Source organism: Ziziphus jujuba, chromosome 3, assembly GCF_031755915.1.
Source record: "Ziziphus jujuba cultivar Dongzao chromosome 3, ASM3175591v1".
NCBI classification, from domain to species: domain Eukaryota; kingdom Viridiplantae; phylum Streptophyta; class Magnoliopsida; order Rosales; family Rhamnaceae; genus Ziziphus; species Ziziphus jujuba.
This window is the reverse complement of record NC_083381.1, coordinates 5,245,794-5,273,428: the sequence shown is the minus strand read 5'-3', so window position 1 is coordinate 5,273,428 and position 27,635 is coordinate 5,245,794. Positions and strand designations below refer to the sequence as shown.

The 27,635-nt window shown below is 32.3% G+C and overlaps 2 protein-coding genes across 6 annotated transcripts; both read right to left on the bottom strand.

Moving 5' to 3' along the window:
- Positions 1-4,745: 4,745 nt before the first annotated feature.
- LOC107421999 (uncharacterized) lies at positions 4,746-7,784 on the bottom strand. The gene is made up of 3 exons (XM_048478025.2): positions 7,322-7,784; positions 7,133-7,225; positions 4,746-5,841 (listed from the first exon to the last, which is right to left on the bottom strand). Exons 1-3 carry the CDS (start codon positions 7,491-7,493, stop codon positions 5,099-5,101), a joined length of 1,008 nt encoding a protein of 335 aa, XP_048333982.2. The 5' UTR covers positions 7,494-7,784; the 3' UTR covers positions 4,746-5,098.
- Positions 7,785-10,912: 3,128 nt separating this feature from the next.
- LOC107405909 (uncharacterized) lies at positions 10,913-19,203 on the bottom strand. 5 transcript variants are annotated; one of them, XM_016012998.3, is made up of 20 exons: positions 18,875-19,203; positions 18,766-18,800; positions 18,540-18,664; positions 18,357-18,446; positions 18,091-18,210; positions 17,914-17,997; positions 17,167-17,244; positions 16,680-16,805; positions 16,461-16,550; positions 15,985-16,020; positions 15,855-15,910; positions 14,838-14,982; positions 13,909-14,353; positions 13,680-13,771; positions 12,987-13,527; positions 12,697-12,832; positions 12,140-12,181; positions 11,535-11,694; positions 11,302-11,385; positions 10,913-11,218 (listed from the first exon to the last, which is right to left on the bottom strand). In XM_016012998.3, the coding sequence occupies exons 1-20, from the start codon at positions 19,114-19,116 to the stop codon at positions 11,099-11,101; spliced, it is 2,847 nt and encodes a 948-aa protein (XP_015868484.3). In that variant the 5' UTR covers positions 19,117-19,203; the 3' UTR covers positions 10,913-11,098. The 5 variants fall into 5 exon arrangements, with proteins under 5 accessions (XP_015868484.3, XP_024925039.3, XP_048333567.2 ...); XM_025069271.3 differs by having other exon boundaries at positions 18,540-18,661; XM_048477610.2 differs by having other exon boundaries at positions 18,540-18,661; positions 18,741-18,800; positions 18,875-19,122.
- Between the last annotated feature and the right edge of the window lie 8,432 nt (positions 19,204-27,635).

The window sequence follows — 27,635 nt, the reverse complement described above, 5'->3', positions numbered from 1 at the left end:
GCAAAGGAGCATAGCATCAGATCTATAATTGATGTTTGTAGCATGCCTACCTCAAAATACTAAATGCCCATCCCATTTCCCCGTTTACAAAGCCAAACCGTTGCCATCTCACTCATTTTTCTCACTTTGCTTTATTTTTTACATCTCTTTTCTTCTAATTTATATTTTTTTCATTCCTTTACTTCAAAATACATATTACCCATTCTCTTAAACCTTTGATTTCATTTTCTAAAACCAATTTCTACCTCTTATATTCAAGAAAACTAACACTCAATACAAGATTTTCAAGATTTTCAAAAATTAGACAAGCTTTATCAAATTTTTCCAATATTAGGGAGTTCATCATTTCAAGTTTAAAAGATCATAGGCAAGTGTTATTTTGAATTTTTAAGGCTTCTTTGGATTTCAGTTGACAATTAAATGAGCTATTTCCAAGTCTTAAGTTGAATTGAATGAAGGTGGAGTTGAATTTTGCCCTATTGAAATTTTGTCTTGGTAGTGCCAAATTTGGTGATGGAACTGGAATTTGAATTTTATTTTTGTAGTTAGAATGGGTGTTAATTATTTGTTGGTTTCACCGAGAGTATATGTGATGCATTTCACTCCCTAACTTCTCCTACCTTCAATGAAATTTTCCTAACTTCTCATAACTTCAACTAAATTTCAAAACCATATCTATAATGTCTCACTACTTACCACTTTCTCTCTGCTGATATTGTTCCCCATTTATCCATCATACTCTAAATGGTATGGGATTTCATTACAACTTTTCAGGAGGTCTCCCATCCTAGGATTGCTTCTAGTAGAACATGCTTAACTCTATCGTTCTTTCAAACCATCAATTGCTTTGAAAAGGATTTGATTATTAAGAGGGTGACTACTTTACATTTGAACTATCAGTGTTTTACACCTAGACGATATGGGATTGGACAACAATTAGAATTGCCAGAAAGGTAACTTACTAATGCCCCTCACTTACTCACATTTATCCTAGTAGCCTCACACCAAACCACCGCTGGTCAACATATTCCACCCCTATGTATTGTTCACTAATCTTGCCCTTTTTTGTCTCACATCCTACAGGGCTCATAGGTCTTATAATATACTCCATTAGGGCTCACCGTCCTTACTTATCCACTTCCAACCTAGTACAAGGCTCATAAGTTTTACACTATAACTCCTTAAGGCCAGTGTCCTCGCTAACACACTTCTATCATAATACAGGCTTTGATACCATCTGTAACACCCTGCCACTCTCTCTCCACCACTAACTTTTCCCCATTTACCCATTGCACTCTAGATGATATGGATCTTTGTTCAAACTTTTCAAGAGGTCATCCATCTTAGGATTACTCCCACTAAAGCACGCTTAACTCCAAAGTAGTTTCGAATTCTAAAACCAACTTGTTAAAAATGCCTTGGTTATTGAGAGAGTGATACTTTACATTTGAACCATAACTATTTCACACCTGAATGATGTGGGATTCGGCACCAATTAACCTTGCCAGTAAAGTAGCCTATCAATGCTCCACATCCACCCACAATTAGCCTGGCAGCCTCACAATGAACCGCCATTGGTCATCACAAGCCACCCTAGTATATTGTTCACCAATCTTTCCTCCTCTTGTCTCACATCCTTTAAGGCTGATAAGTCTTACAATGGGCCTCAATGTATTCACTGACACACTTTTGATCAAGTACAAACTCCGATACCATCTATAATGCCCTGCCACTCTCTTCCACCAATATTATTCCTCATTTACCCACCACACTCCTGACAGTTTAGGGTTTTGTTTAAACTTCCCAAGAGATCACCCATACTAGGATTGCTTCTATTGGAGCATGCTTAATGTGAGATCCCACATCAGCTGGAAATGGGAACGAAACATGCCTTATAAGAGGGTGTAGATACCTTTCCCTTGAGAGGCCTTTTAAAACCTTGAGGGCTGGGTTGTAAGAGCATTCCCCAAGCCCAAAGAGGACAATATCGCATGCGGATAGTCTAGGCTGTTACACTTAACTGTGGATTTCTTTTGAACCTTAAAGTCAATCGCTCTGAAAAAGTCTCGGTTGTTAATTGAGCAACTACTTTACATTTGAACCATCAATGTTCCACTAGGCTATATAAGATTAGACACCAGTTGGCTTTTCCAGCAAGGTAGCCTAGCAGTGCCTCGTACCCGCCCACACTTATCCTAGCAGTCTCATATCGAACCGCCACTAATTATCACAGTCCATCCCAATGTATTGTTTACTAATCTTGCTCCCTCTTGCCTCGCATGCTTCAGAGATCATATGTCTTACAATATTCTTAAACACAAATTAAAAACTCTAAACACCAAACCAAACTCTATATAACCAAGAACATTCAAGCTTTATGTCCATAATTCACAACGTTTCTTTCTCTCATTTTCAAGAACCAAAAATTGAAGCTTCTATAACCAGTTTGAAAAAACGTTTTTAGATCTACTTTAGGGAGATTTCAACTCAAAGGATATCAAGTAAAAGATCTTCACATCCAACAGATGTTTTCTCTCTGTGATAGAAAGTGGGAGTTGCTCTAGAACATTATTTTGTGAAAAACTAGATGTTGGAATTATGCATTCATGAAGAAAAGAATGAGTTGGATGTTGAATTGAGTCAAATGATGGTTAAATATATTTTTTTTTTCCCTTAAGATTGTAAATTGGGTTTTAAAGAGATAAACTAGAGGTGGAAGTGAAATGTTGAAGTAAGAAGAGGAAGGTAATTTTGTAAAGAGATTTGAGACTTGTTGAGGAACAAAGTTGCGCAAGTTAGCCAACCATTCTCAATGTTTTAAATGCAAGGGGAAAAGATGGAAAGTCAACCAATTAGATAAAATATTAGGGTGAGGAACATCTCACCCCTACGTAAGCTTTCTTTCTCCATTTACTTTGATATTTCTTTGAACATTGAGGACAATATTTAATTTAAGTTTGGGGGGAGGAAATATGTTTTTTGCATTGATGATTTGTGAAAATTTTGATTGTCTTTGCACTATGATTTGTTGGCTCTTGTTTCAATTATTTTTTTTTTATATAAAAAAAAGTTATTTCAAAGCTTGCATTTAAAGTTTCAAATTGTTGAAATGAATTGATTTTAGTAATCTGTAGTTTTTCTAGAAAAAATTTCAAAAAAATCCTAAAAAGAATTTTGTTTTGTTCGTTTTTAAGTTGTTTTTTGTGTTTTTGTAAATAGTGTGACTGACTAATGATAAAAGTGTTAGACATTTTTTTAGATTTCTTTAATAAGAGATTGGTGTTTTGTTGATTCAATTACTAAAAATATATTCTCATGTTGTTGCTTTTCATAAGTTTTTGAGCACATAACCAATTTTGACATGATTTAGATTGTTTATTGGAGAAGACCTACATTAATTAGGGTACATTATTTTAGTTTGAGCTATAGAACTTGCATAATCAGTGTTCGAGGTGAAATCCTAAGCTTATGCTTGGTTTAGAAAATTATTTAAGCCACTTTTTTGTTTATATGTTTGAGTCTTTCAAGTTAGCCTTAATATTTTTATGTTGTTGATACTTGTTTGAAACTTAAATTTTTATATTATCGTACCTCGACATATTTTAAGAAAGTTTTTTATTAGTCTTATGAATATAAGTTTATATTAAAGTCTTATGCTCGTAACATGTTTTGAAGGAAGGAGTTTGAAGTAAGCTTGGGGAAAGAAGTTTGTGTTTGTGAGAGGTTTTTGGTTGTGTATTGTAATAATGATATTTGTTTTGTTGCATTATTTGTAGTTACAAAAAATGGTATTAATTAGTTTTATATGTACATATAATAATGTGATTTAACATTATAAGGTTGAAGCAGAAAATGTTTAATTAAATGTTAGGCATAACAACTTTTTATAATTCTTGCAAGAACACTGAATATCCAATGTCTGTGTTATTTGCTTTGGTTAATAAATCTAGTTCTATAGCATTAAATATTATGGAAGCTTTTTACTAATAAATAAGTTTGTAAAGTAAATCATTTATGTTGTGAGTCGCTGACACCAAAATTTATTTTATTTTTTTTTCCTTCTTAATTTTTCTTCATCCGTATAATGTAAGGATTGAGAATCATATTTTATAGATACAAAAGTCTTCACACCCCAATTATATGAGTAATTGAGGCTGGTATTCTATACTTACAATTCTATCGTACATCTTTTTTTAATCAGGTCGGTATTCTATGGTGTATGTTGTCTAATAATCAAATCATATTCAAAAAGCTTATAAAAACCAAACCATTGTTGAAAAATAATGTATGTCACCCAAATATTTAATCATGTCCACATTCTGAAACAGATTTTGCTCCTTTTTTTCTTCTTCTTCTTTTTAGCAATGAGAGGCTATTTATAACCAAGTCTTTGAGCCAGTATTTGATTCGTAATCGTTCTCGTAATTTTATTTTGGTAAATTAAGGTATTTCTGTTCTATATATTTACGCATACTAATTAAAAACTTGTAAATAAGAAATTAGGTACTTTCTAAAATTAAAATTTAATATTGTTGTCATTCTTAAATCATTGTTATATACTAAATGGATTTGATAAAATAAAGGATAATGTAAAGGACAACTGTCAAATCACTAAATCATTAGCTATGAATACAAACCCTTGTAATCCTCTTCATAAATCCTCTTTATTTTTTAAAGAGGCTACAATTACACCTCTTCACCAGTCGACAATAAATTAATTAATTAATCAAAATAAAAATATTAGATTTTTCATACCGGAATGCCATCCCTCATTTTACGGACTTTTCTTGATACAATTTAACTTGCTGTCCACTGTATATAGGTTGTGTAGGATCAAACAGTTCTCAATCGCACACTTTTAGTATATATGGAGAAAATCACCTACCACTAGAAAGATTTTACATTACCAAACCCCCAATTCAGCCAGTCTACACTCCAAACACATGCAAGACTATAATCAAACAATGAAGCTGCATTGGGTACTATAATGGGGAAAAAGAAATAAAAGGGGAAGCTGGGAAGCAGAAACATTCTCAGCAATTTGGAACCATAAATCAAAGAAACAAGCAAAGAATACACAAGAATTGACACAGCCTGTCTACAAAATGTTAGGGAGCTGCAAATCCAGTCTCTGCTGCAACTCCTTGATCTTCACTGAAAGCTCAGCCTTTTGCTCCTTGTAGCTCTGCAGCAAGTAGTCCTTCCCATCTATGACCTCCTTCAGCTCTCCCACTTCCCTCCTCAACATCTCAATCCTTTCCTCCTCCCCTCTTCCTTTATCTGGTTCAAGATTGCTCTCTCCATTAAGGTATCCATTTGCATGACCATTTCTTGCTTCCGATGGCCAAATAGACACTGTGGTGGGCTTCTCATTCGGACCAACATGCCCCACACAATGATCAGCAATGGCCTTCCTAAGCCTCTGGATTTCTCTTTCAGAATCAAATAAGTCCTGATTTGCAGCATCAAGCTGTGACTGCAAATGTGCAGAACATGCCAGCTGAGCATTAAGGGAATTCTGCAACTCTACAATCTGGTCCTGCATCTCTAATATCATATCATCCCTTCTCTTCAGTTGCTGCCTCAGTTTGTGTATCACTTCCCGCTTACTGAAGATGTCTGAACCAGATTCCGAGACACAAGGTGAATCTGAGCAGTTTGAGTGGTGGTTAAATGGTTTTGGTGGCAACTCGAGGCGATCAGGAGAAGATGCCCATATGACAACATTTTCTTTGTTAAATTCAGAGGCAGGAACTGTTACTAAAGGAAGAGCTCCATTGGATTCTTCAGGCAGTATCTGACCATCTGGCTGGCACTTAATCTCCATCATGCTTCCTGATCCTATTTCAGACCAATTATTATAAATGTGAATAAACAGTTATGATCACAAGGCACCATCAAAAATTGTAATAATCAAATAATTCTCCAAATAAGTTCAATTAAGCTGCAGGGAGAAGAACACAACTTTGAATGCCTTGCAAGTTGACACAATTTCAGTACATGGCATCAGATAATCAAGAAAAGAACAAAACAGTCTGCTAAGCTCATATCAGTAACCAAAATTCCACCTTCTCCCAAAAAAATCCGACAGAAACAAAAGAACAAACAACTCATAAAAGAAAGTTTCCAAACATTTCTTTGCAAGCACTTTTTTGCCAAATGGCTTTGCAATCTGTTATTTGACCATGAATATGGAAACCAATCATGAAAATAGGCTGTAACAGATCATATAACTAGCATCCTCTCTTACTAGTATTCTTCAATGCAATGAAGCACATCCCATGGATGGTGCATGTCTATGAAACAATTAATTCTTTTATATAGCTTAGCTGAGACTTGATCCCCCATTAGGGAAAATTTCACTCCATCCAAGCTCTAATATAAACGTTAACACCAAAAAGAGAGGAAAACATAAAAAATAAAAAATAAAAAAATGCAATTTTCCAAACCTTGCCACTAGAATGCCTTAGCAACATTACATGCCAATCTACAGCTCTAATTTGTACAAGACAGCACCCAATTGACAAGAACCAATGAAAAGATGAAGCACCAAATCTACCAAACTATAGTGCAATACACAAGAACGGAACTAAAGCTAATAATTTCCTCAGATTCCTTACTAGATTTTATCTTCAGACAAACCCACCTCAAAAGTGTAAGTTATATAACAAACATATAACCAATATTTTTTTCTTTTATTATTATTATTATTATTCTTTTTAATTGCTAACCTACTACAAAATTAATTCTTCTACAGAAAATTTTACTCTCTCCAAGCTCTAATGTATTCATCAACACCAAAAAGAAACCAAAAAAATAATAATAATAAATAAATAAATAAACAAATAAAATAAAAGGTGCAATTTTCCAAACCTTGCTACTAGAAATCAAGGTAGCAATTTACATGCCGATCTGCAACTTAATTGAAAAGGATAGCAACCCAACTGACAAGAATGAAGCACCAAATCTTCGAAGCACAATAAATTAAAAATTTCATCTTACAAACCAACCCACCTCAAAAATACAAATTATGTAATAAGCAAATAATCAAATTTGTTTTTTTTTTATTATTATTATTTAATTCTAACCCAACACCAAAAGACATGCATCGACGAATTTCAATAAGTGGTACCTGAGAGGCAATTATAGGAAGTGCCATCATCTTCAGGAAATGAATACACATTGGGTTGCATACGGCAAGAAGAACACTTCCTTCTGTCACTTCCTGATATTATTTATAAAAAAAGGATTATTACAAGTTATATATATATATACAGAGAGAGAGAGAGAGAGAGAGAGAGAGAGAGAGAGAGAGAGAGACCTTTGAAGGCATTGGTAGAATTGTGGTGCTTTGTATCAAGTGCCTGCTTGAGTTTGTAACCAAGACGAATAGATAATGTACTCAACAAAGCACCTCCGGCAATAAGAACCCAATTCGGGCCCTCCCCTTGAAACGATTTGGACTTGCCGCTTGCACTTGCTTTCGGTTTCATTTTGCCCAAATAGCTAATAAGCTCCCATGGCTGACAACCATCCAAAATTGATCTGCTGCAGAAGATTCAAGATTCAAGGAGAGAAATGATTGTTCTTTTACTGTGCTCTGCAATTTTCATCTTCTTCAACCTGAGAGAGAAAGAGAGGGACAACGGCGTCTGGGAGTGGGCTGAAAGGGTGTAACCTAAAACTACGCTGCGCACCGTTTGGTTGCTTCCGTGTCTCAAAAATACTACAGGTCATTTCGTTGAAAGATAATTAAGCATTTAAATATGTTTCGCATAGGCCCAAAACCCAATAAAGACATGCTCCAGTATTTTATTTCTTTTTCTTCTAATGTATGTATATGTATACATATTTATACGGATTTCATATGGCCATTTTGCAAATTTTATATAGCGATGGATTTATGCGCAAGGGATGGCATTTACGCTTGTCATATTTAATATTTTTTTAATTTGCACACAAGCACACATGCGCACGCGCACATATGTTTATATAGATTTGATATATATATGAATAACATCCATTCTTATATAGTAATAAATTATGAAAAATGACTATCAACACAATATTTATGGTTTTTAAATTTATATAATTTGTACAATTTAACAGCTATAAATGATATTTTTCATGATCTCTCTTCATAAGTTTTTTTTACTAGATAAAACCTGATATATTAGGATGAAGTTTGATATAATAAATGATTTATGGATACACTGCAAAGGAGAGTATTTATAGCCAATTGATTTGTATAATTTACATGATCTATTAGTTATGAATAATTTCCTTTCATAATTCCTCTATCTAAATCCCTGATGATTGTCCTTCATAGTCTTTTTCTATGAATCTCTCATTATATCTAGCAATGTAAATGAGATGGGTCGGGGTTGGATTTTTCCTCATCCCGTCTTCATGATTTTTCCAGTTTCTTTGGAGGCAGAACAGGGACAAGGATTTCCAAATCGGAGTAGGGCACCACCCCCTTTTTTTTTTTTTTTGGGTAATTGATAAGAATTTCCCTAACTCAAATCTTATGACATAATTTTTTATGTTTGCTTTTTTAGAAATTCATATATAAATAATTTTCTTTGTGAATAAATGTAAATAAAGTATTTAAAATGCAATAAAAATATAATAAAATATATAATGGTAAAAATACATAATTAAAATAAAATATGTATTTAAAAATGTACAATACAATAATCCAAAACTTCAAATATATAAATATAAAATTTGTAAATACATGATAAAATCATATATTTATATTCATTCATTTAATAATTAGATAAATTAAAAATATAAAAAAAAAATTAAGTGATAAGCATATAGATCGGCTGGGTTTGTGCCGGGGATTTTATTCCTCGGTCCTACCTCAACCCCAATTCGAAATATAAAATTTTACCTCGAACTTGTCTCGCAACCCTAATCTATCGAGGAAAAATCGCTCCTTTAGAAGTGGTGCACTGCAATTTGTGTGAGATAAATTACCATTCTTAATCATATGAAACATGATATGAAAATCGAATTTGATATAATAAATGATTTATAAGGAAAACAACCACAAATTATATTATATTTAAAAGAAAAACAAACGAACTATTAAACCCCTTGAGCAGATAAATTGGAAAAAAAAAAAATTTGAACGACATTTTTTAAATCAATAATTATTAAAAATATAAAATTATATCTAATTTATAAAAGATAAAAAGTATAATATCTTTACAAAATGAAAAAAAAATAATTGAACAAGTAATAATTTTTTTTAAAATAAAGTTTTTCTATAATAATTTTTTTTTTAAAAAAATTGTGTTAAATGTTTTAAGAACCTAGATCAATTACTTAACCGAAAAAAAAAAAATACTTTACTCTTAAAACCATTTGTCACCTCTTAATTTTTTTTTACGTCCTTCATTTATTTATTGAAACAAATTTATTTTTTATTTCCACAAAAGTAATTATAATATTTTTTAATTTTATATTCGATTATTTTTATTTATATTCTCTTTAAAAAAATTTCAAAATTTTGATATTCATTTCAATTTTTTAGGCATGGTTTTGTATAAAAAGAAATAATTTATTTTCTTTTCACATCCTTCATTTATTTATTGTAAAACGTTTATATTTTATTTCAACAAAAAATTAAAAGATTTTTTAATTTATATGTTGGTTGTTTTAATTATTTTTGTCTTAAGAAAAATTCAAAGCTTTAATCTTTAGTCCAATTTTTTAAACATGGTTCCCTATGAAAAAATATAATTTTTAGATTTTTAAAATTTGAAATTATTTTTTTTTTGGGAAAAGAATCTTTCAAAAACGTTGTCTATTATTATTGTTTTTTCATGAGTTTCTATAAATTGAGTATAATTTCTTAAAATTTTAAATAGTTAATAATTTGAAAAATATTCTCTCTTTAAGGTTGGTTTTATTTATTTATTTATTCATTTTTTTGTGCTTTCTTAGTGTTTATTAAATGTGGAGTCCCATGGCTATGTCAAATTTGCACTTGATCCCTCGTACTCAATGTGTTCTCCTAGAAACTACATCACAACTAATAATGGGGCTTCATTGTGATATTACATGGTATGTGGATAACATCTCATTTATTACAATCTTCATACCATCATATCTTTCGATAATATCTAATTTATTTGTATCGAACGTTGTTTTCTTCATAACTACAGTTTACAATGAACAACAAAATTATGCAGCAAATTATATAAACGGCATCTCGATTAATTATTTAAAACAAAAAATATAACAAAATATGATAATTTTTAGTAGTTCTTATACCATTATGTTTTTTTATTAAAAGTTGTGAGAAGTTACATAGGATCAAACTTTTATGAAATTTTTATGGAATTTCTCGTTATTTGTTTCTATAAATTGTCAGCTACTAAGTGATCCCTCAATTATTCATTTAACACCGAAAGCACAACAAAATATGATAATTTTTAATAATTAACATGCCATTATGTTATGTTTTTTTCCATTATAAGTTGAGAGAGAGTTTCATAAGATCAAGTTTTTATGGATTTTTTTATAGTTTCCATAAAATCAAATTTTTATGGAATTTTTCCATATTTATTTCCATAAATTGTGAGCTACTTTGACTAGATTAATTGTAAATGTTGCTGATACTACGATGTAACAACCACCCCCAGGGAAAAAAAATTTCTCCTGACACCTGTTGTGTCGTGGAAATTAGTTTATGCCATTCGAATCTAGTGTCAACTCGATCCCATTTTCTATAAATTGAAAGGGGATCCAAATCCAATTCTTAAGACTTACCTAATTAGGTAAGAAAATGACACGAAGAAGTGAAACTGGAAGATCCAAAATCAATTCTCAAGACTACCTACCTAATAAGGTGAGAAAATATAAAAAAGGCAAAATTCAACTCGGCAAAACTTAACAATTTAGTTCACACGAGTAGAAAAAATCCTCAAATTAGCAAACTGAATGAATTCCAACAATGAATTAAGTTAAATTTTAGCAAGAACGAATATTCATTTCCTAAGGTTGAAATGCCATAACTGCAACTCGGATGTCTTCAACAAAATTTTCAATCACTTGCAATGATTTATCGTTCAATAATATGATCCTACAGGCTATCATTATCGAACGAAACAAGGTAGTAGAGTGATGCTAAGCAAATTAGGATATCCATAAGAATAAGACCCACCACATCAAAAACAAACTTAGGAGCAAATAATCCCCACACCTGCAACATAAACGCAAAGGCAAAATCAGATCTCCATGGCACATAGACGTGAAATATGAATAGATAAAGTGCGCTATGTTTACCATCAAATGCCGCCTTTGAATTGTGACACATATTATGGTGGCTGTAACTGTAGTAGCCATAATGAGCCCATATATCATATATGCCTAAAACAAAGAAGAGTAGAATTAGCCTTCATACGTGGTTAGAAAAACTCAAAGACCATAAAGTCCTAGTACATTGATATTTTCAAAAGAAAAATTCACTAGAGATTGACAAGACGTGTATAGGAGAAAATATTAGTTGTTTAACTTACAAGGGACAATTGTGCAAATACAACTTGTTTCCTAGTCTGAACTTTTATTTGTTGACATGCAACAAGAAATGGAAGTCCAAACACTGGAAGGATGAGAGAAAAACCAAATGTATCAATAGTAAGAAGAACTGCTTGGCGAACTAGGATAAACTCATCAAACCTGAAAAATATTAAGTAATTTTAATCATCCATCCATAGGGCAATGGAAATAACAACTCCCACCACATCAACATGATGATAGCAGAGGATAAATGACTGCATGAGTAGATGATACGTCAAATGAGTTGTGAGAATTTCATGCTTACAAAGACAATATCGAGAATGCTACAGATACATATAGCTAGTCTTTCATCTAAACACCCTAATGGAATTTGATGAAAACTCCAACATCACACAGCATGCTACAAGGAAAAAAAACTTCCAACAACATGTTACATGATGTTGGAGTCCGCACCAATTCCATCAGAGAGTCCTGATACAGAGGACTGCAGGTACATTTGTTAAGTTGTTTAATCTCATTTGCTTGGCAATACTATGTTTGGTTAACTAGCAACTCCTATTGAAGCCAAAAACTATGTGCGTGCATTCACACATCCAAGACTCACCCAATAAAGGCGGCACCATATCGCAGGCCATCAAAAGCACACCTGGAAATTATTATAAAAAAAGGAAAAAGAAAAAAAAGTTTAATGAGTGAGGAAAGACACTTTATTAGTGAAAAGCAAGTAAATCCAAGATGATGAAGGGCACTTAGAAAGTTTCTTTTTTTTTTTTTTAATTTATATATTATTACTTCTTAGTATTAAGCTAGGGTTACCCTAATAAGGAAATTCTATATTAATGCTATTTCTTGGCTATTTAGCGTCACTTTAGATTGTCTATAAATATATTAAAATATATACATTTATATATATATATATATATATTGTGTACTGGAAAATGTTAGGGGAGCTTGTATATTTTGTAGGCTTTGATCGAGTGTTCTCAATTTCGCAAGTTCTCGGCATTAACAACTAAGTTTTGATTTTATTGTTGCTTGGATTTGAGCATGTTTTTGTCTTTGACATAGCTTCTGCTGCATCACAGGACCTGAAAATAAACATGCTGACAGTAGAAATCAGAAAACATGACAACATCCAAGCAGAGAGAACAAACGACAAACCAGTGTCCAGTGCAGAAAAACAAACACACAGCTAAAAGGCTCCACTGTGTCACAGGAAGAGGGTCCATGGTCAAATTTCCACTACTTTCATTATTTGCATCCTGTTTTATATTCCCCAACCTTGTTATGCAATATCCTATCAAAAGAGTTTTTCAAAAAAAAACTGTCAAAAGGAACTCTTATATACTGTTTAAAAGCAAAGGAAATGCATTGCTCTGATCTTCATATCTCTAACTGCAAGCCTATCATTACATCATGTACGCTAATGCAAGTTTATAAAATAAGTGTACCTCCAATTATGGCTGCTATAGAAGCCAAGGGCCCTTGTTTTCCCAGAAGAATAATGATTGTTGAACTACATGCAGATAACATGGCTACTGTTTTAGTAATTAAGTTTTTCTTGCAATCCAAGGATTTTTCCTTAGCAACAACGCGTCCAAACATCAGTACGGAAAGTTGTCCAAATCCAATAGCAAAAATTATTCGAGGAATGCTATTTCTTCCAACACCTTCAAGTACCCAAGACAGATTCAATATGCTACTTTCTAAGGCCCAGTGAAATGCTATGAGCACATAACTTAAATTGGTTCCTATCATAACATACTTCTCAATTCCCGCAGAATAGTCACTATAAATGACCTTGTACAGCAAGAATGCCAAAAATATCAAGCCAAGCATTGGCACAAGTTCAGTTACAAACATCCAAACAGGAGCAATCCTTGGCATCCATGAAGTATGTAAATTCAAAAATTCAGATCCTGGAGCCTGCTTTGTTAATCCAACTTCAATAGTATATCTGCAAATGGTTATTAAAAGAAGGAAAGCAATCGCCTGCAAAATTAGAAGTACAGAATAGATAAAATAAGAACTTTGATATCTTTCTTGCGGAAGATCTTCAAACCATAAAATGGAACATTTAACATGCGATAGAAAATCTTAAGGTTAGTGCAAAAGGTAACAACAACCAAGTATAAAATACCTACTTCTAGTAGCATCTTTTTCTTCATGGATAAGTACTGCAACTTGGTAACTACAGTTGTTGCCAATAGAAAGCTTGCTACTTTTCCTTCTTCCACTAAGTACAAAAAGTTCCAAGACATGCACAACATCCCACCAAAAAATAAAAGGAAAAAAAAAAAAATCACCGCAAAGATCAGGATTGAGTGTGGATTACGCAACATAGAGCAGCTGATTATATTACTTAGAACTTACAAATATAACTATTTGAGAGGAAGCTGCATGCACGTATAACCACTATAAAACAAGCAAAAAGTAGCCCAAATGAAGTCCCAGCATCTCCGGATGAAGTAAAACAAATGTCATATTGCTTTTGTGTCCTCTTGATAGCAAGAATGTGTACGGAAAGTGATACTAACATAATGCCCAAACCAACACCCATCATCATTAAATTAAACTCAGTCCATTTGGAGCGTGCTAGCTCAGCGACGTTTGCTAGAAAATTGGAATACACATCAATTTGCCTCTTAAGAGCAGGCAATACTGTATTGCAGCTTTCATTGTTGGATATTAGTAAGTTTTTCGTAGTGCCTGACCATTTCTCCACTGCTTGAGCATACAGGTCTGCTATGTGCAACAAATCTTCTGAAGAAAATCCAATGACAGAAGAAGCTGAATAAACATCAAGATACCTTTTCACCTAAAAGCAAAGAATATATCAGCAACCAAAATAATGTTAAGGGGAATAAGGGAGAAAAATAATTACAATTGGAGAATGCAAGAAAACACAAAATATTACGTAAATAAAGCATCTACAACCTCCTAATCTTGTAACAAGTCTGTTCGACTTGTTATCATAATTTTGCACCATGGTAAGGAAGACACATGAAATTCAAGAAGAAAACAGAATATCAACTTGGTTTTGAAGATTTCCCTAGATCTGTAAGGGATAGAAAGCACAGGGAAGGCCAAGTTGGGAGAATTTAAGTGAGAAATAATATACATATCCAAATTAGATTCCTGCATCAGGAACTAAAGCAGTTCTAACAACGTTCAACAACACTATAAGCCACTTCGGCTTTTTCATTACCAAGGAATTCCAAAACTTGCAACAATAGAACTTTAAGACAAACAGTGAGTTAATGAAATCTAAATTAAACACTTCAACATAGTAAATTACATACCTGCCAAGAATTAATGCAAAGTACATTGGCATAATTCTGCATCCATTCTTGTAATTTTGACTGATTCTGACAATTTTCCACATTGTCTTCAAAATTCTCCATTCCAGCCCCTAAAGCATATAGCTTAGGATCAACATGCCCGATACTGAAAAGAAAATAACCCCCCAAAATAAAAAAAAAAGATCAATTTCAAGGTAGATTAATTTGAAAAATAAAAATGATAATAATAATTAATTATAAAAAGTGAAAGGACAAAAAGGAATAAAGGTTATTAGTAGTTAATAGTATATTTGATAATTCTTAGATCTATATAATATCCACAAATAGCAACTTCAAATATTAAACACATAAAATGTACATTTAAGTGGACTGAGTAATAACAAATACTGAAATATTATCCCTAACACCTAATTTAGGAAATGTCACAATAACAACACATGGCAACCCAAACTGACCGCCATGCTGACAATGCCTATTAACCACACACAGACCACCTACAACCTAAATGAACAAAATTCTGTAAATATTTTAAAAAATAAATAATACAAATAAAAAATCATAGTTGAACAATAAACAAAACCCATTCATTATACCGTCAAGCATATTTATTGATTCAGTGAATGCTGCTGCAACTACATTAACGATGTTGTCTAGACTATAAGATAATATAAAGTTTAGAAATGACATCTAGGTGGAATCTAGGGCAAGCAAAAGCACCAAGACTTAGAACTTCAGAAGAAAAAAGAAAAAAAAAGAGGAAGCAAGAAGAAGAAGAAGAAGAAGAAGAAAAAGAAAAGAAAAGAAACACATAAAATCATATCGTATAGGGGGATCTAACTTTCATAGATCATTTTTTTAGTATAGTAATCCTGAGGTTTCATAAACTAATAGGATATCAGCACTAGTCCCGACAAAACCCATGGCCATTCAAAATAAATCATGAGTCAAATAAGTATTAAGATATAAAGTCAACATAAAAATTAAAAGTTAAAAATTGACTAGATGCTTACACTGCACCTTCCAAAAGGAAAGGGGATACCAATCAGTGCCGAAATAGTCACTGCAAAGTCAAGCTGCAGCCAATGAAAATATATGACTTAAATCATGTGACAGATATACCCATATGTGAAACTGACAAAATATTTACCTGTTGGATAGAGCTTATAGAAATATCCCTCCCAACCTGAAATCAGAAGATGAAAAAGTAAATTAGCCAGTAAATTAAAAACCTTGAAACATCGGTCACTAGAACTACTTTTGTTTACCATACAAATTTGACAAATCAATTTTCTCTTTTTGAGACAAACAAAGGATAATAAGAATCTGACAATCTAGAGAGAGAGGCCCAAATACTGAATTGTCATCTTAGTCCTGCCTAGCTAAGTATTATCAATCATATAACTACAAGCCTACAACTGCAAGTGCTGGAGTAAATTTCATACTTTAGATTGTCCAATGCTTACAACATCTCTCCTTAAATATTAAGATGGAAAAGAATCCTAGGCCACTGAAAGGGAAGAGAATAAACATAATCTGCAAAAGGGAACACATTGGCAGGGAGAAGTTGGCCAAGAAACTTAAATGCCACCAGAACATATGCATTTGCAGAAAGTGGGGCAGTACCGAATCAGATTCACCAAATGAAGTTCCAAAATTTGACTGTTGTGGGGATGAAGGCTTCTTAAAGCTCATGGCAAAAATTGCCGTTTCTACCTGTTTGATGTGACTCAGGTTAGCATCAAGAGAGTGTGCGAAACATAGATTAAACAAAATCAAAAGTTAAAAAAAATTAAAAAATTAAAAAAAAAAATGAGTGGTTGTGTGTGCAGTGTTGTTATATGCCTCTTCAGCAGTCCCTCCACCATGATCTCCATTTAAGGTCTGCCCATGATCACCCATCACCAGAAGAAAAGTGTTCTCATGTAATCCACCAGGTCCAGATTGACTTTCCAATACTTCAATAACTTTCTGAAGCAATTAGCAAGGGGTCATTTCCTCAAAGCAACCACAGAAAAGTAGAATATTAAGTTCAGAAACATTGATGGCAAAGCTAAAAAAATTCCTCCTGAGAAAGTTACCAATCTTCTCTCAGCATTTACTTTTATAGAAAAAAATATAGGGGAAAAAAAAAATATATATATATATATATATATACACACACACACACAAATATATAAAGATAAAAATAAAGGCTGTTGGATAATCTAATCACAGAGAACCAAAGCCAAACAATCCAACCAGAAACAAACAAGAAGAATCCAAAGAGCAAAATTGTAAAATCAAGGATAAAAAGTGCAGTTTTTTATGGGTAAAAGTTCAAGGAACCGACCTGTAGGATGACATTGTACTGCTCCAACTTTTCTAGCATTTGATTTGAATCAACCCCAAAGATGTGCCCAGCATGATCCTGAGCCAATATAGAAAAAGAAAATTAATCTTACGATACAGCCTACCTGATATATATCAAGGCATAATCAATTTACTTCTTGCGGAATGCTCAGAAACATGACACTCGTCTTCAGTTAAAAGATTGCACTACATATTGTATGATGGAAATAGATCAAGAAATTGGTGTGATTTTTGATGTGCCAATAAGCATATTATAAAAAGTTAACAGTTAGCATCCTCTAATCAGTTTGGAAAATCATATAACATATTTTAAAATGAAGAAGCAACCACAGGGCTAAAACCATCTGACCATAGATGCACAGAATAGCCCAAAGAAAACCCATATATACAGCATGTTTATATATTTATGTGTTTATCATGTATTTATAAGAATGATCTTATGCTTTGGTTATGGTTTTCACCAAAGTCCATCTAAATCATTACAAACACAAATGCAATAACTTCACATAGTCAATAAATTAAATTAGTTACTACATACTAGCAAAAATACCTCACATGTGTATGCAAATATACAAGAAATCACATATAAAGCATAGCCTAACATTACCGCTCAAATCTAAATTTGCTTCAAAAAAGTATTCAATGGGGTTATACCAGCTTCTGAATCTTTTAAGTCAAGAAATCAAAATTTGTTTCCAACCAGAAAAAATCAAGCAAGAAATCGTACCACACCAAGAAAATGTGCAATAAGAACATCCCAATCTTCTTGATACAAGGAAGGAAGAAGATGCTTAATGCACCCATTGTCTACCTGGAGGAGAAATGTGGTTAAAATTCCAGGCCGAGAAGATAATTAATGATTACTAACAGTTGACAGTACATGAAAACTATTAATAAGACATACCGTGTGAAGATCTTTAACATTAAAAGACGGGTAAGCATAGGATATGTTAAAATGATTAGGAAACAATTGCATCCACGTATCATCCCCCATCATCGAAACTCGCTTTCCATTTTGAACCAACTGTAAAGTGGGCCACATATTATATTTTAATTAACAATAAGAAGCTAAAGAATCCGATCATTGAAATAACAAATATTGGCAAACTACAGCTAAAAAAATAATTAAAACAAAAAAAAAAAAAAAAAGAAAAAACCAAACAAACCAACCTGACGTATAAAGTTATCTTCAACAATTGCAGGAGCACCAAAGCTATTCCCAACGTCAATAAAAGTTGGCAACCCACCAGTTGTCAACCCCTGAAAGCAATATATATGGAGGCAGAAGAAGCTTTTTTTAAAACAAAGTGATCAAAATCGGATTTCAAATATGAATAAACTATTAAATTTGACCTTCAAACGCTGCAAACTTGTGGTAGGTGGATCTGCAATGGCTTTAAAAATCCTAGCCGAAGATGGTCGCTGAGATGCCAGTTTTTGTAGAACTTGCAATTTGTCCATCCAGGGTTTTGGTTCTTCTGTCACATATACAAATTTACTCAAGTTTGTATGATTGCCTTAATAATCCATATATCTACATATTCAATAATATACCAGAAACTGAATAATGAATGGTAACCTTGAAAGATGTTACTTGGAGCAACAAAATCAAACCTGAGAAAGAGATAAAAAAGAGTCAAATTACAAGTGGTTGTAAAAATTAGCTTGCCAGAAAAAGTAAGAATTACCTAAGAGCATCAAGAACGATGATAAGGAGGCGGCCAACAGCAGGTTCGGTCCAACAATGGTGGCGATGGGAAGAAGAATTGAAGAAGCAAGGGGAATGAGAAACATCAGAGCAATGGCTGTGAAAAGGAAGCTCGGTCCTAGTGAGAAGAAAACCTCTGGTGAATATGAGAATGGCCACCAAATGAAGCACCATTATAACCCAATAAACCCTTTTCCCACTCCACCATGCCCATTTCGCCATTTTCAATTTTTTTCCTTACAGTTTCAGCCGAACAGGGGATTTTGAAATTGCTTTCTCTTCCTCTCTCTTTCCCACTGTTCCCTTGTACTACCCAGTCAAATAAGAAAGAACCGAGTAAGTCAACAATTAATGGGCCTGGGCTGGCCCAAACAAATATGGATGCAGTATTGTCTATGGCGTATGCCTATACGGATCGGCAGGATTGCCTAGATCAAAGGGATGTCTTTGTTTTGATAACCCATAAATAGTACCAGAAATTGAAAAACACAAAAAAAAAAAAATATATATATATATATATATGTAAATGGAAATTTTATAGTGAAGACGGTCCGCATGAGGACAGTAGTATTAGTGATGGTTTTTCATAGTATTAACAACGGTTTCTTAGAAATTCGTCACCAATACTATGAAAAATCGTCACCAATATTGTGGACCGCATGAGGACTGTCCGCACCATAGACGGACCGTATATGTAAAACCAACAGAATAAAAGGTAAAATCATTTGATAAGTTTCTGAGTAACAGTTAGAAAATACCAATTTACCCAAAAAAAAAAAAAAAGAGATAGAAAATACTAGCATTGATGTTAAAGAACCCCACTCCTTTTGTAATCCCCATTTCCAATTTATTCTAAAGGAGGGATTCCTTGGTAGGGGAACACAGTTTACCCATCGAAAATATAAAAATCAATTTCAAAATTAAATTTTAAAATATTTTTTTGGCTTTCTTTCGAGATAAAATCTATATTATATACAATAATATATTATATAAAATACAATAATTTATAAATTATATTATCGATTGTAAAAAATATAAGATCCATATATCAATGTTTGACCTCTTGAAAATATAAGATCCATAATTTATCTATAATTTATTATTGTACAAAAGTTTATTAAAATTGTACTTTGACCTATTCAAGGCTGTATAATCGTTAATTACAGCCTCTTCATGTAAGGAAATATCATTTGATTCTAGTTGTATTTAAGAAAATAACGATTTTTTTTTAATAATTTAACTAAATACAAACTATCCATTTCCTTTACCTTCCATATGACTCGAATTCGTGAAATAAAGGTGTTCTACTACTAGAACAAACCCACTTTATCAAAAAAATAACAATTTTGAAAAAATATTTTTTGCAACTATACTCAATAAAAAATATATATATATATATATTGAACTTCTTATATACCATTTTTAAAAGGACCAAGCAACCTGAAGTTCTTAAGAAAATTTGTTATTTATTTGAAAATTTTAGGAATTAGAATGTAATTTGAGAATTTTGAAATTTGGATTTGGAAAGTTTGAGATTTAGAAATTTGGAATGTGAACTGCATCTAGTATTTAACTAAGCTGCCTATATATCTTTTAAGGAATCAAATCGATCTTAGTTCATTAAAAATCTTCCAATAACCTATAATAGTTGTCTCGGTTATTAGATTTGAGAAAACTTTGAAAAAATAATTTTATGAAATTTTATGCTAAAAGACTTATGTATCACAAAAATAAAGAGACAAGCTAAGTTGGCATCTTCGAAGTCTCAATCATAAACTAACATTTCATAGTATTTATTTGACCACCCTTACTTTTTATAGAAAGCCAAATAATTTTAATTTGCTGAACTTATTATTTGATAACCTTTGATTTGGTTGAATTTTACACCAAACAATAAATTTTTGGTTGTCATTTGAATTTTCTTTTATTAATTGAATTTTATTTTAGAAGTACTCCTTTAATAGCCGTTTATTTGATATGATTATTAATTTTGAAAGCCCTTTTGAATTGTTTAAATATTCAAAAATCTTTTTAATTTTATTGGATTGCTAAACTATTTGGCAGTTAATAATCTTCCAAAATTATTCGAATATTTAAGTAATTTGGCATTTAATTTGATTTAATGCCGAATTTAATTTAATTAGCTACCCATTATTTTGAAGGGTAAAGCCAATCAATATTTAAAATAAAATAATCTATTTAATTTTAATAGACAATTTAATTTGTTTAAAACTGTAACACCTCGTCCCAAATCACACCGGAATCCATGCACGTTAACCAAGGTTGACCGTTGACCGAGCGGGTCAAAAGTTGACTTTTTGTTTCGGTTGGAATTTCTAGTGGACCAAGGTACCGTGGCGAAGTGCATGATGCCCCGAATTCGTAAACTAGTAGCACGTCGAAAACGGAGCTACAGTTTGAAAGTTATGGGCAAAACAAGTTGAGGTGCAAACAGTCCAAAAGGTGCCGGGAGTTGACTTTTTCTTGTGGTGTAATTTTGTTTTGACTCTTGTATGGTTATAAAGTACTCGTCGGTATGAGTTCATAAACTAGCGACACACTTAAATCGGACATTTGGTTAAAAAGTTATGGACGTTTGAAGTTCGCCGGATACCGTAATATTTTATTATATCTGGCTTAAGTGCACAGTAACGCCATGTGTCATCACCTGATTGGTCCACGTGGAATGAACAGTGTCACCACGGTGGCTTTTATTTGACAAAAATCTCGGGGAAGAGAGAGAAAGAGAGAGAGGAGAGAGAGAGAGAGAGAGAAACCGACCGGCCGCCGGAATCTTCATATTTTCCGGCCGATTCATGTTACACGAGCCGGCCAGACAGAAGCCTCTCCCCATTTCCGGCCAAACCCCAAAAAATTTCACAGCCGTTGGTCGCCGGACGCGCCCGGATCGAGGCGGCGAAGATCGGCGGTGATTTTTCCCTCCACAGCCGGCCACTGCCGTTTGCCCTGTTTTCGGCCATTTTCAGGCCACACGCACCAGCCACCCCTCACCACCTCCTCAAGTCCGGCCTACCCACCAAATTTCACGGCCACCGGACCTCCGACGCACCGGGATCGGAGCGTTTTCCGGCGAGGGGTCGAAAATCTTCAAACCCCGATTTCTCCGCCGTCCGGCCTCCGTTTGCCTCACTGCAGGTCCTGTTGGATTCCTCTCCCCTCGATATACAAAACTGCCAAAAATCTTAGCCAACGGCCACCGCACGTGCCGCCGCCGACGACGGTTGCCGGTGACCGAGGCGGCTCGCTGGAAGTTACTGTTCCAGCGAGTACCCAGTCGTACCGCTGGTCCTTGTCCACTGTGTTTGACCTCCTGAACCCGAATCCGGCATCCTTTTCCGCCAATTCGCGACGGTTTGGGAGAATTGAGGAGTCGAAACCCGAAAGTTTTCCGATGAGATTCCGGCCACCTCGGGTCCGATCACCGGAAAGTAAGACCGAATCCGTGATCCTCATCACTCAAGCTTCGATTCGGTATATAACTCGTAACTTTTAGTTGTCGTTGTGTTCGCTCCCCGGGTACCCATTTGGGAATTACCCGATTAAAATATTAATATATTCGGTTGGTGTACTGTGGATGTTTTAGGTGCACGCGCGAGTAGTGGAGTTGATCCTGCGGAGGATCTTAGCTGATTTACGCGCTTAAGGTGAGTGACCCACCTTTAAAAATATTTTGGGCAATTAATTATGTTTAATTGGTATTTAAATTATGCTCATGTGGTACAATTTAATTATGGTTTTATTGTGATTTAATTTATTTATTATGCATGAGCAAAGTATATTTCGGTAATAGTCGTACGTGGTTTTAAGTATTATTTTGGGCATAATTGGTTTAAATATTTTATGAAAATATTTGTTAAATTGGTGGTTTAATTTTATAAATTATGTCCGCGGTGTTTTAATTGTTGAACCTCGTATTACGAGAAAATTATGGTTTTATTTGTTATCGATGTTTTTGTACTGGTTTGTTAAACAAAAATATGTGGGATGGTAAGTGTGAAATTTTGATATATTTCCCACGATAATTTTGGAAAACGGTACAGTTGGTTTAATAATTATTTTAGACGCATTCATACAGTATTGGTGTTCTGGTATATGTATATGTGGTTCAGCGCGCAAGTATTATTATTTCTCCCGTGAGTTGCCATTGGACTGTGGGCAGGCAAGTTTGTTATTGGCCACAGCCGCCCCCCTCCTTGGCCGGGATGATGGTTTTAGCAGCGGTACTGTCAGGACGCCGAAGTGCCGTTTTGCAAGTTTCTCTCTTTAATATCCCCGCCAGTCAGTGCTCAGGACGTTGGGTATCAGAGGGCATCACCGGTATATGGTGTGGTGCGTCAAGTGTAATTTCTTTCAGATAAAGTTTCAAACCCCAAAGGTGTTCAAAAAATTTATTTATTATAATTTACTACATTTTAATTATATATATTGGGGTAATTATTTATTTATTGTTTATCAAATGGTTTGATCCCTTGGTTTTCGGGAAGTACGAATATCGGGTTTTGTGAAATTGTTTTAAAAAGGGAACATTTCCAACGGAGTGATTGGTGAGAGTTTTGAGGGAAAATTATTATTTCCAACTGTTATTATTATTTATTTATTAATTGTTGGTATTAATTCAATTCCCTTATTTATTATTATTATTATTATTATCATTAAAAGTGTTCAGTAGTTAGGGTCACTCATTGAGATGATTAGCATCTCACGTTTTTAAGTTCCGTTCCCTTAGGTGCAAGGGGTGGTAGACGTTCTTCCGGAGCGAACCAATTCTCCGCTGCTATCGTGTTTCGAGAAGTACTCTCGTACTCATTCCTTTCAGTTGTATTATTTCTTTCATCTTTGTTGTATTTCTGTTGATTAGCACTTCATAAAACTCTGTATACTATTTGGACACTTATGTTTTATTTATGCACTGGGCTGCTGTTATAGTTGTGAAGTGCTGTAAATTGTGGAACAACTTGTAGTTTTGCGGGAGGAATAAGACGGTGAATATAGAAGTGTGTTTTCAGTGCAGGTAATTTTTGGTAAGTGCTACCCTTAGGGGAGGTGTTGCCAGATTTTCCGTTGGAAGGTTCGGTGGTATTTTCCTGGGATCAGGGCTTGTCTAGGGTTCTGGGGAGGAATTCTGGACGGGTCCTGACAAAAACAATCCATTTATACCCAATTAATAAATTAACAATCATAAAGTTTAATTGGACTTTAAATTTTAGTCCATTGAACTAAATGCATTATTAATTTAAAATTCATAACCTAATATTTGTTTGGGTTATTAATTTAATTGAGCTTTTAAAAGATTTAAAGCTTTTATTTAATTAAAGAACCTTTTGAGTTGTAGGCAAAATGAATGGCCTTAATAATTTAATTGAATTGAGACCCACCTTAAATTAATAGGGGAAAACACAAAAACGCTCACCCCTCACACAAAGTGATGAAAAATGACCACCTATTTCAATAGACATACTATATAAAAATTATTAGGTTTATTCAAGACCAAAAAGTAATTTAATTCGAATTTCGACTCTTAACTAATTTGATTAGGAAATAAAAACTTACAGCAAACATACATCATTTAGAAAATCATCTCTAATAAAATAGAGAGGATACTACATATAAAATTCCAAGCCAAAATAACCTCGTTTGAATCTACTTTGAATTTTACAAACCAATCATTCTGCTGTCGCTGTCACATATAAAATCAAATAGGAAACACAAATTTTAAAATTGCAAAATAAATTGGAAACAGACCAAAATTAAGTAAATAAATTTCTACAAATTCATAAAGATGTCTAGTATCATTCATAAAAGAATTCGGAGTCAAATAAAATTTTTAGGTATTTAAAACAAATTCAAACATTCATATTATACAAATGCCCACAAAAATTTCATATCAGTGCTCCATCATCTAAAATTCAATCTAATCCTAGAAACTTATCTCGAACCATATAAATCTTATAAAACATCAAATAGACATATAACATAAAAATTCTATCCTTGGCTTGTAATACACGGTGGATATATGTGTATATATGTATTTTTTTAAAAAGGTTTTATAACTATTTTTTTTTAACGAAAAAAATAAAGCTTTTATCCTAATAGATGTGGTTATAAGTATATTTTAATTTTATTAGGAAATTGAAGAAAAAAAAGGTATTTAATCTATTTTTGGTTTTATAAAAAAAAAAGGAAAGATACATTTATTTTATTTTTACGTTGTTTTTAACTTTGCACCACTAGGGTATCAGGTAAGTCTTCTTCTTCTTTTTATTCTAGCCCTAAAAAGCTATTAGGGTTAATATTAAGGGCTTCCGATCTTAATTTAGGGTTTTGGTATCCATTTAAGATTGTTAGGGATCCAGTATCTTTGGAGTTCAATTTCTAATCAAGTTTTGGAGCATAGAAAGGAAGATCCTGAATCTTTGAAGTTGCTCAAGTTTAGTTTCTGATCTTTTTTATTTATTTATTTATTTTTTATGTTATATGAGATTATTTGAGATATTTTGTAGTTCTAGAAGTAATAGTTGAGGTTGAATTGAAGAATTTTGTTGAAACCCTAATATGAAATTTATAGGTGATCTATACAGGGTGACTGTTTGAATTTATTTAAAATAGTAAAAGTTTCTTTTGGAACTAAAATTTTTACGAATAAAAATACACATGTTTATAAAGCAGTATAAATTTATTTGGGTCGATTTGAATCTGTTTTCAATTTATTATGAAAATTTGAATTTATACACTCTGTTTGGTTTTTCTTTGCCTCTGCAATATGGTTTGTATGTAAAAACTTTATAACAGATCTAAATGAAATTATTTTTATCTGAAAATTTTTATAATTTATTCTTTGTATGTATAATATTAGTATAAAAAAATATAGCTTCAAATTCATTATATTTTTTCCATATTGATTTTTTGAGTTACCTATATCCAGCTGTCTGAATTTATTTTCTGGTCCTTTTAGTAAAGAATAAAATTCAATTTAAAATTGTTTTATATTTTTATTTGACCTAATAATTTTTTATATAGAATTATTACTATATATATTTAAACTTTGTAAAATTTTACTACTTTTAAAAGTGTATTTTATTTTTAATGAATTTTTGTGTAGACATGATTCCCTGTAAAATGCTGATTTTCGGTTTCTATCAACTAGTTACTAAATTTAATTTGACCATGTTTTCGATCCTTGTTTGGTTTTTTAAAATTTTTTATGAGTATATTAATGTCTAGTTTTAATCTGTAAAATTTCAAATGGATACAAAATTGCATGAAAGAGCAACAAATTGAACATTAAATGAAGGTTTCTGAAAATCTAGTAGTTTCAGTATTTTTTTTATTAACGTTTGAATGAGTTTTGAATGGTCTTTATGAAATTGTTTTAATCACAGTCACTTATGCATGTGTACAGAACCCCCATAATTTTTCAGGCTTAGATGATGTAGTTTGAATAAGGAATTGAAATCTTGTTTAGAGACTATTTAGGAATTGATAGGTTTTTATTCGATTTTTGGTGATTTGATCTCATTCTAAGCTTATGATTTTAAAATTTGGGGCTTAGGCTATGATGATCTTATGGTATCAACTCTTATTCATTTAGTTTGAAATTAAGAGCTTGAGTATGGGATTTATACGTAAGATATTTATGGTATATGATAGTTCTGTTTTATACTGATAAGAGACTATTGATATTATTCATAAGTTATTAATTTTTTGTGGACCTTGCTGATCAAGGTAAGTTACTGAACTTTTTAAATTGAAATTATAGCAAATATGTACTTATGTGATTGATTTATTATGTTTTTCTACAAGCTTATGTTTTATGAAATATATATATATATATATATATATGTATTGTACAAATAAATTGTTGGATTAATTTATATATGTATTTTTGCTCTGGTTGTTGGTATTTAGTATGCACTTATGGATATGTTATAATATGTTTTTGGGTGTTGAGATGAATCATGTAAAAGTATTTTCTAGTGATTTATGGTTCTTTACCTTCGGTTTTAAACATATTGTTTCATGTGGGAAGACCTACTGATGATCACAGTAGGAGTATGGCTCAACCAACCATCATGCGATCAAGGAGGAAGGCGGCTGATACTCACTTTACAAATATCCTTAACCTTCAAATCCATGGCTCCTACAGGATGACCATACATACTTGCATGCTAATCAACAATATAGTACAGAACGCTAATATTATATGATATATCTAAAAACTATAAAATTTTAAAATAATATAAATACCAAAATTTCATAAAATACCATCGGATTCAATATACTTTTGTTAAACTCATAAAATTTCATATTTACTTTAAACCACCACTTAAATCCAACGATTTTATAAAATTAATTTTTACCAAAATAATTTCAATTCAACAATTATCAAGATACACAAATATATTTTATACACTAAAATTTTTTATTATTCTTAAATCCTTAAAATTTATTTATACAAAAAAAATATTAAATCAAATAAAATGTACATATAACTTAATTTCACAAAAATACCTTTTATTATGCAAAATAAATATAACAGTAAAATTTAACAATAATTCCAATAATAAATAATCATAAATAATTTTTTCAAAACCATATAACAAATATATTTAAATCGCATAAAATAGTATAATAAAATCAAATAACAATTTTCTAAACTTTTAAAATATACATAATATTTTTCAAAATTTTAAATAGCACTATATATATATGTATACACATAT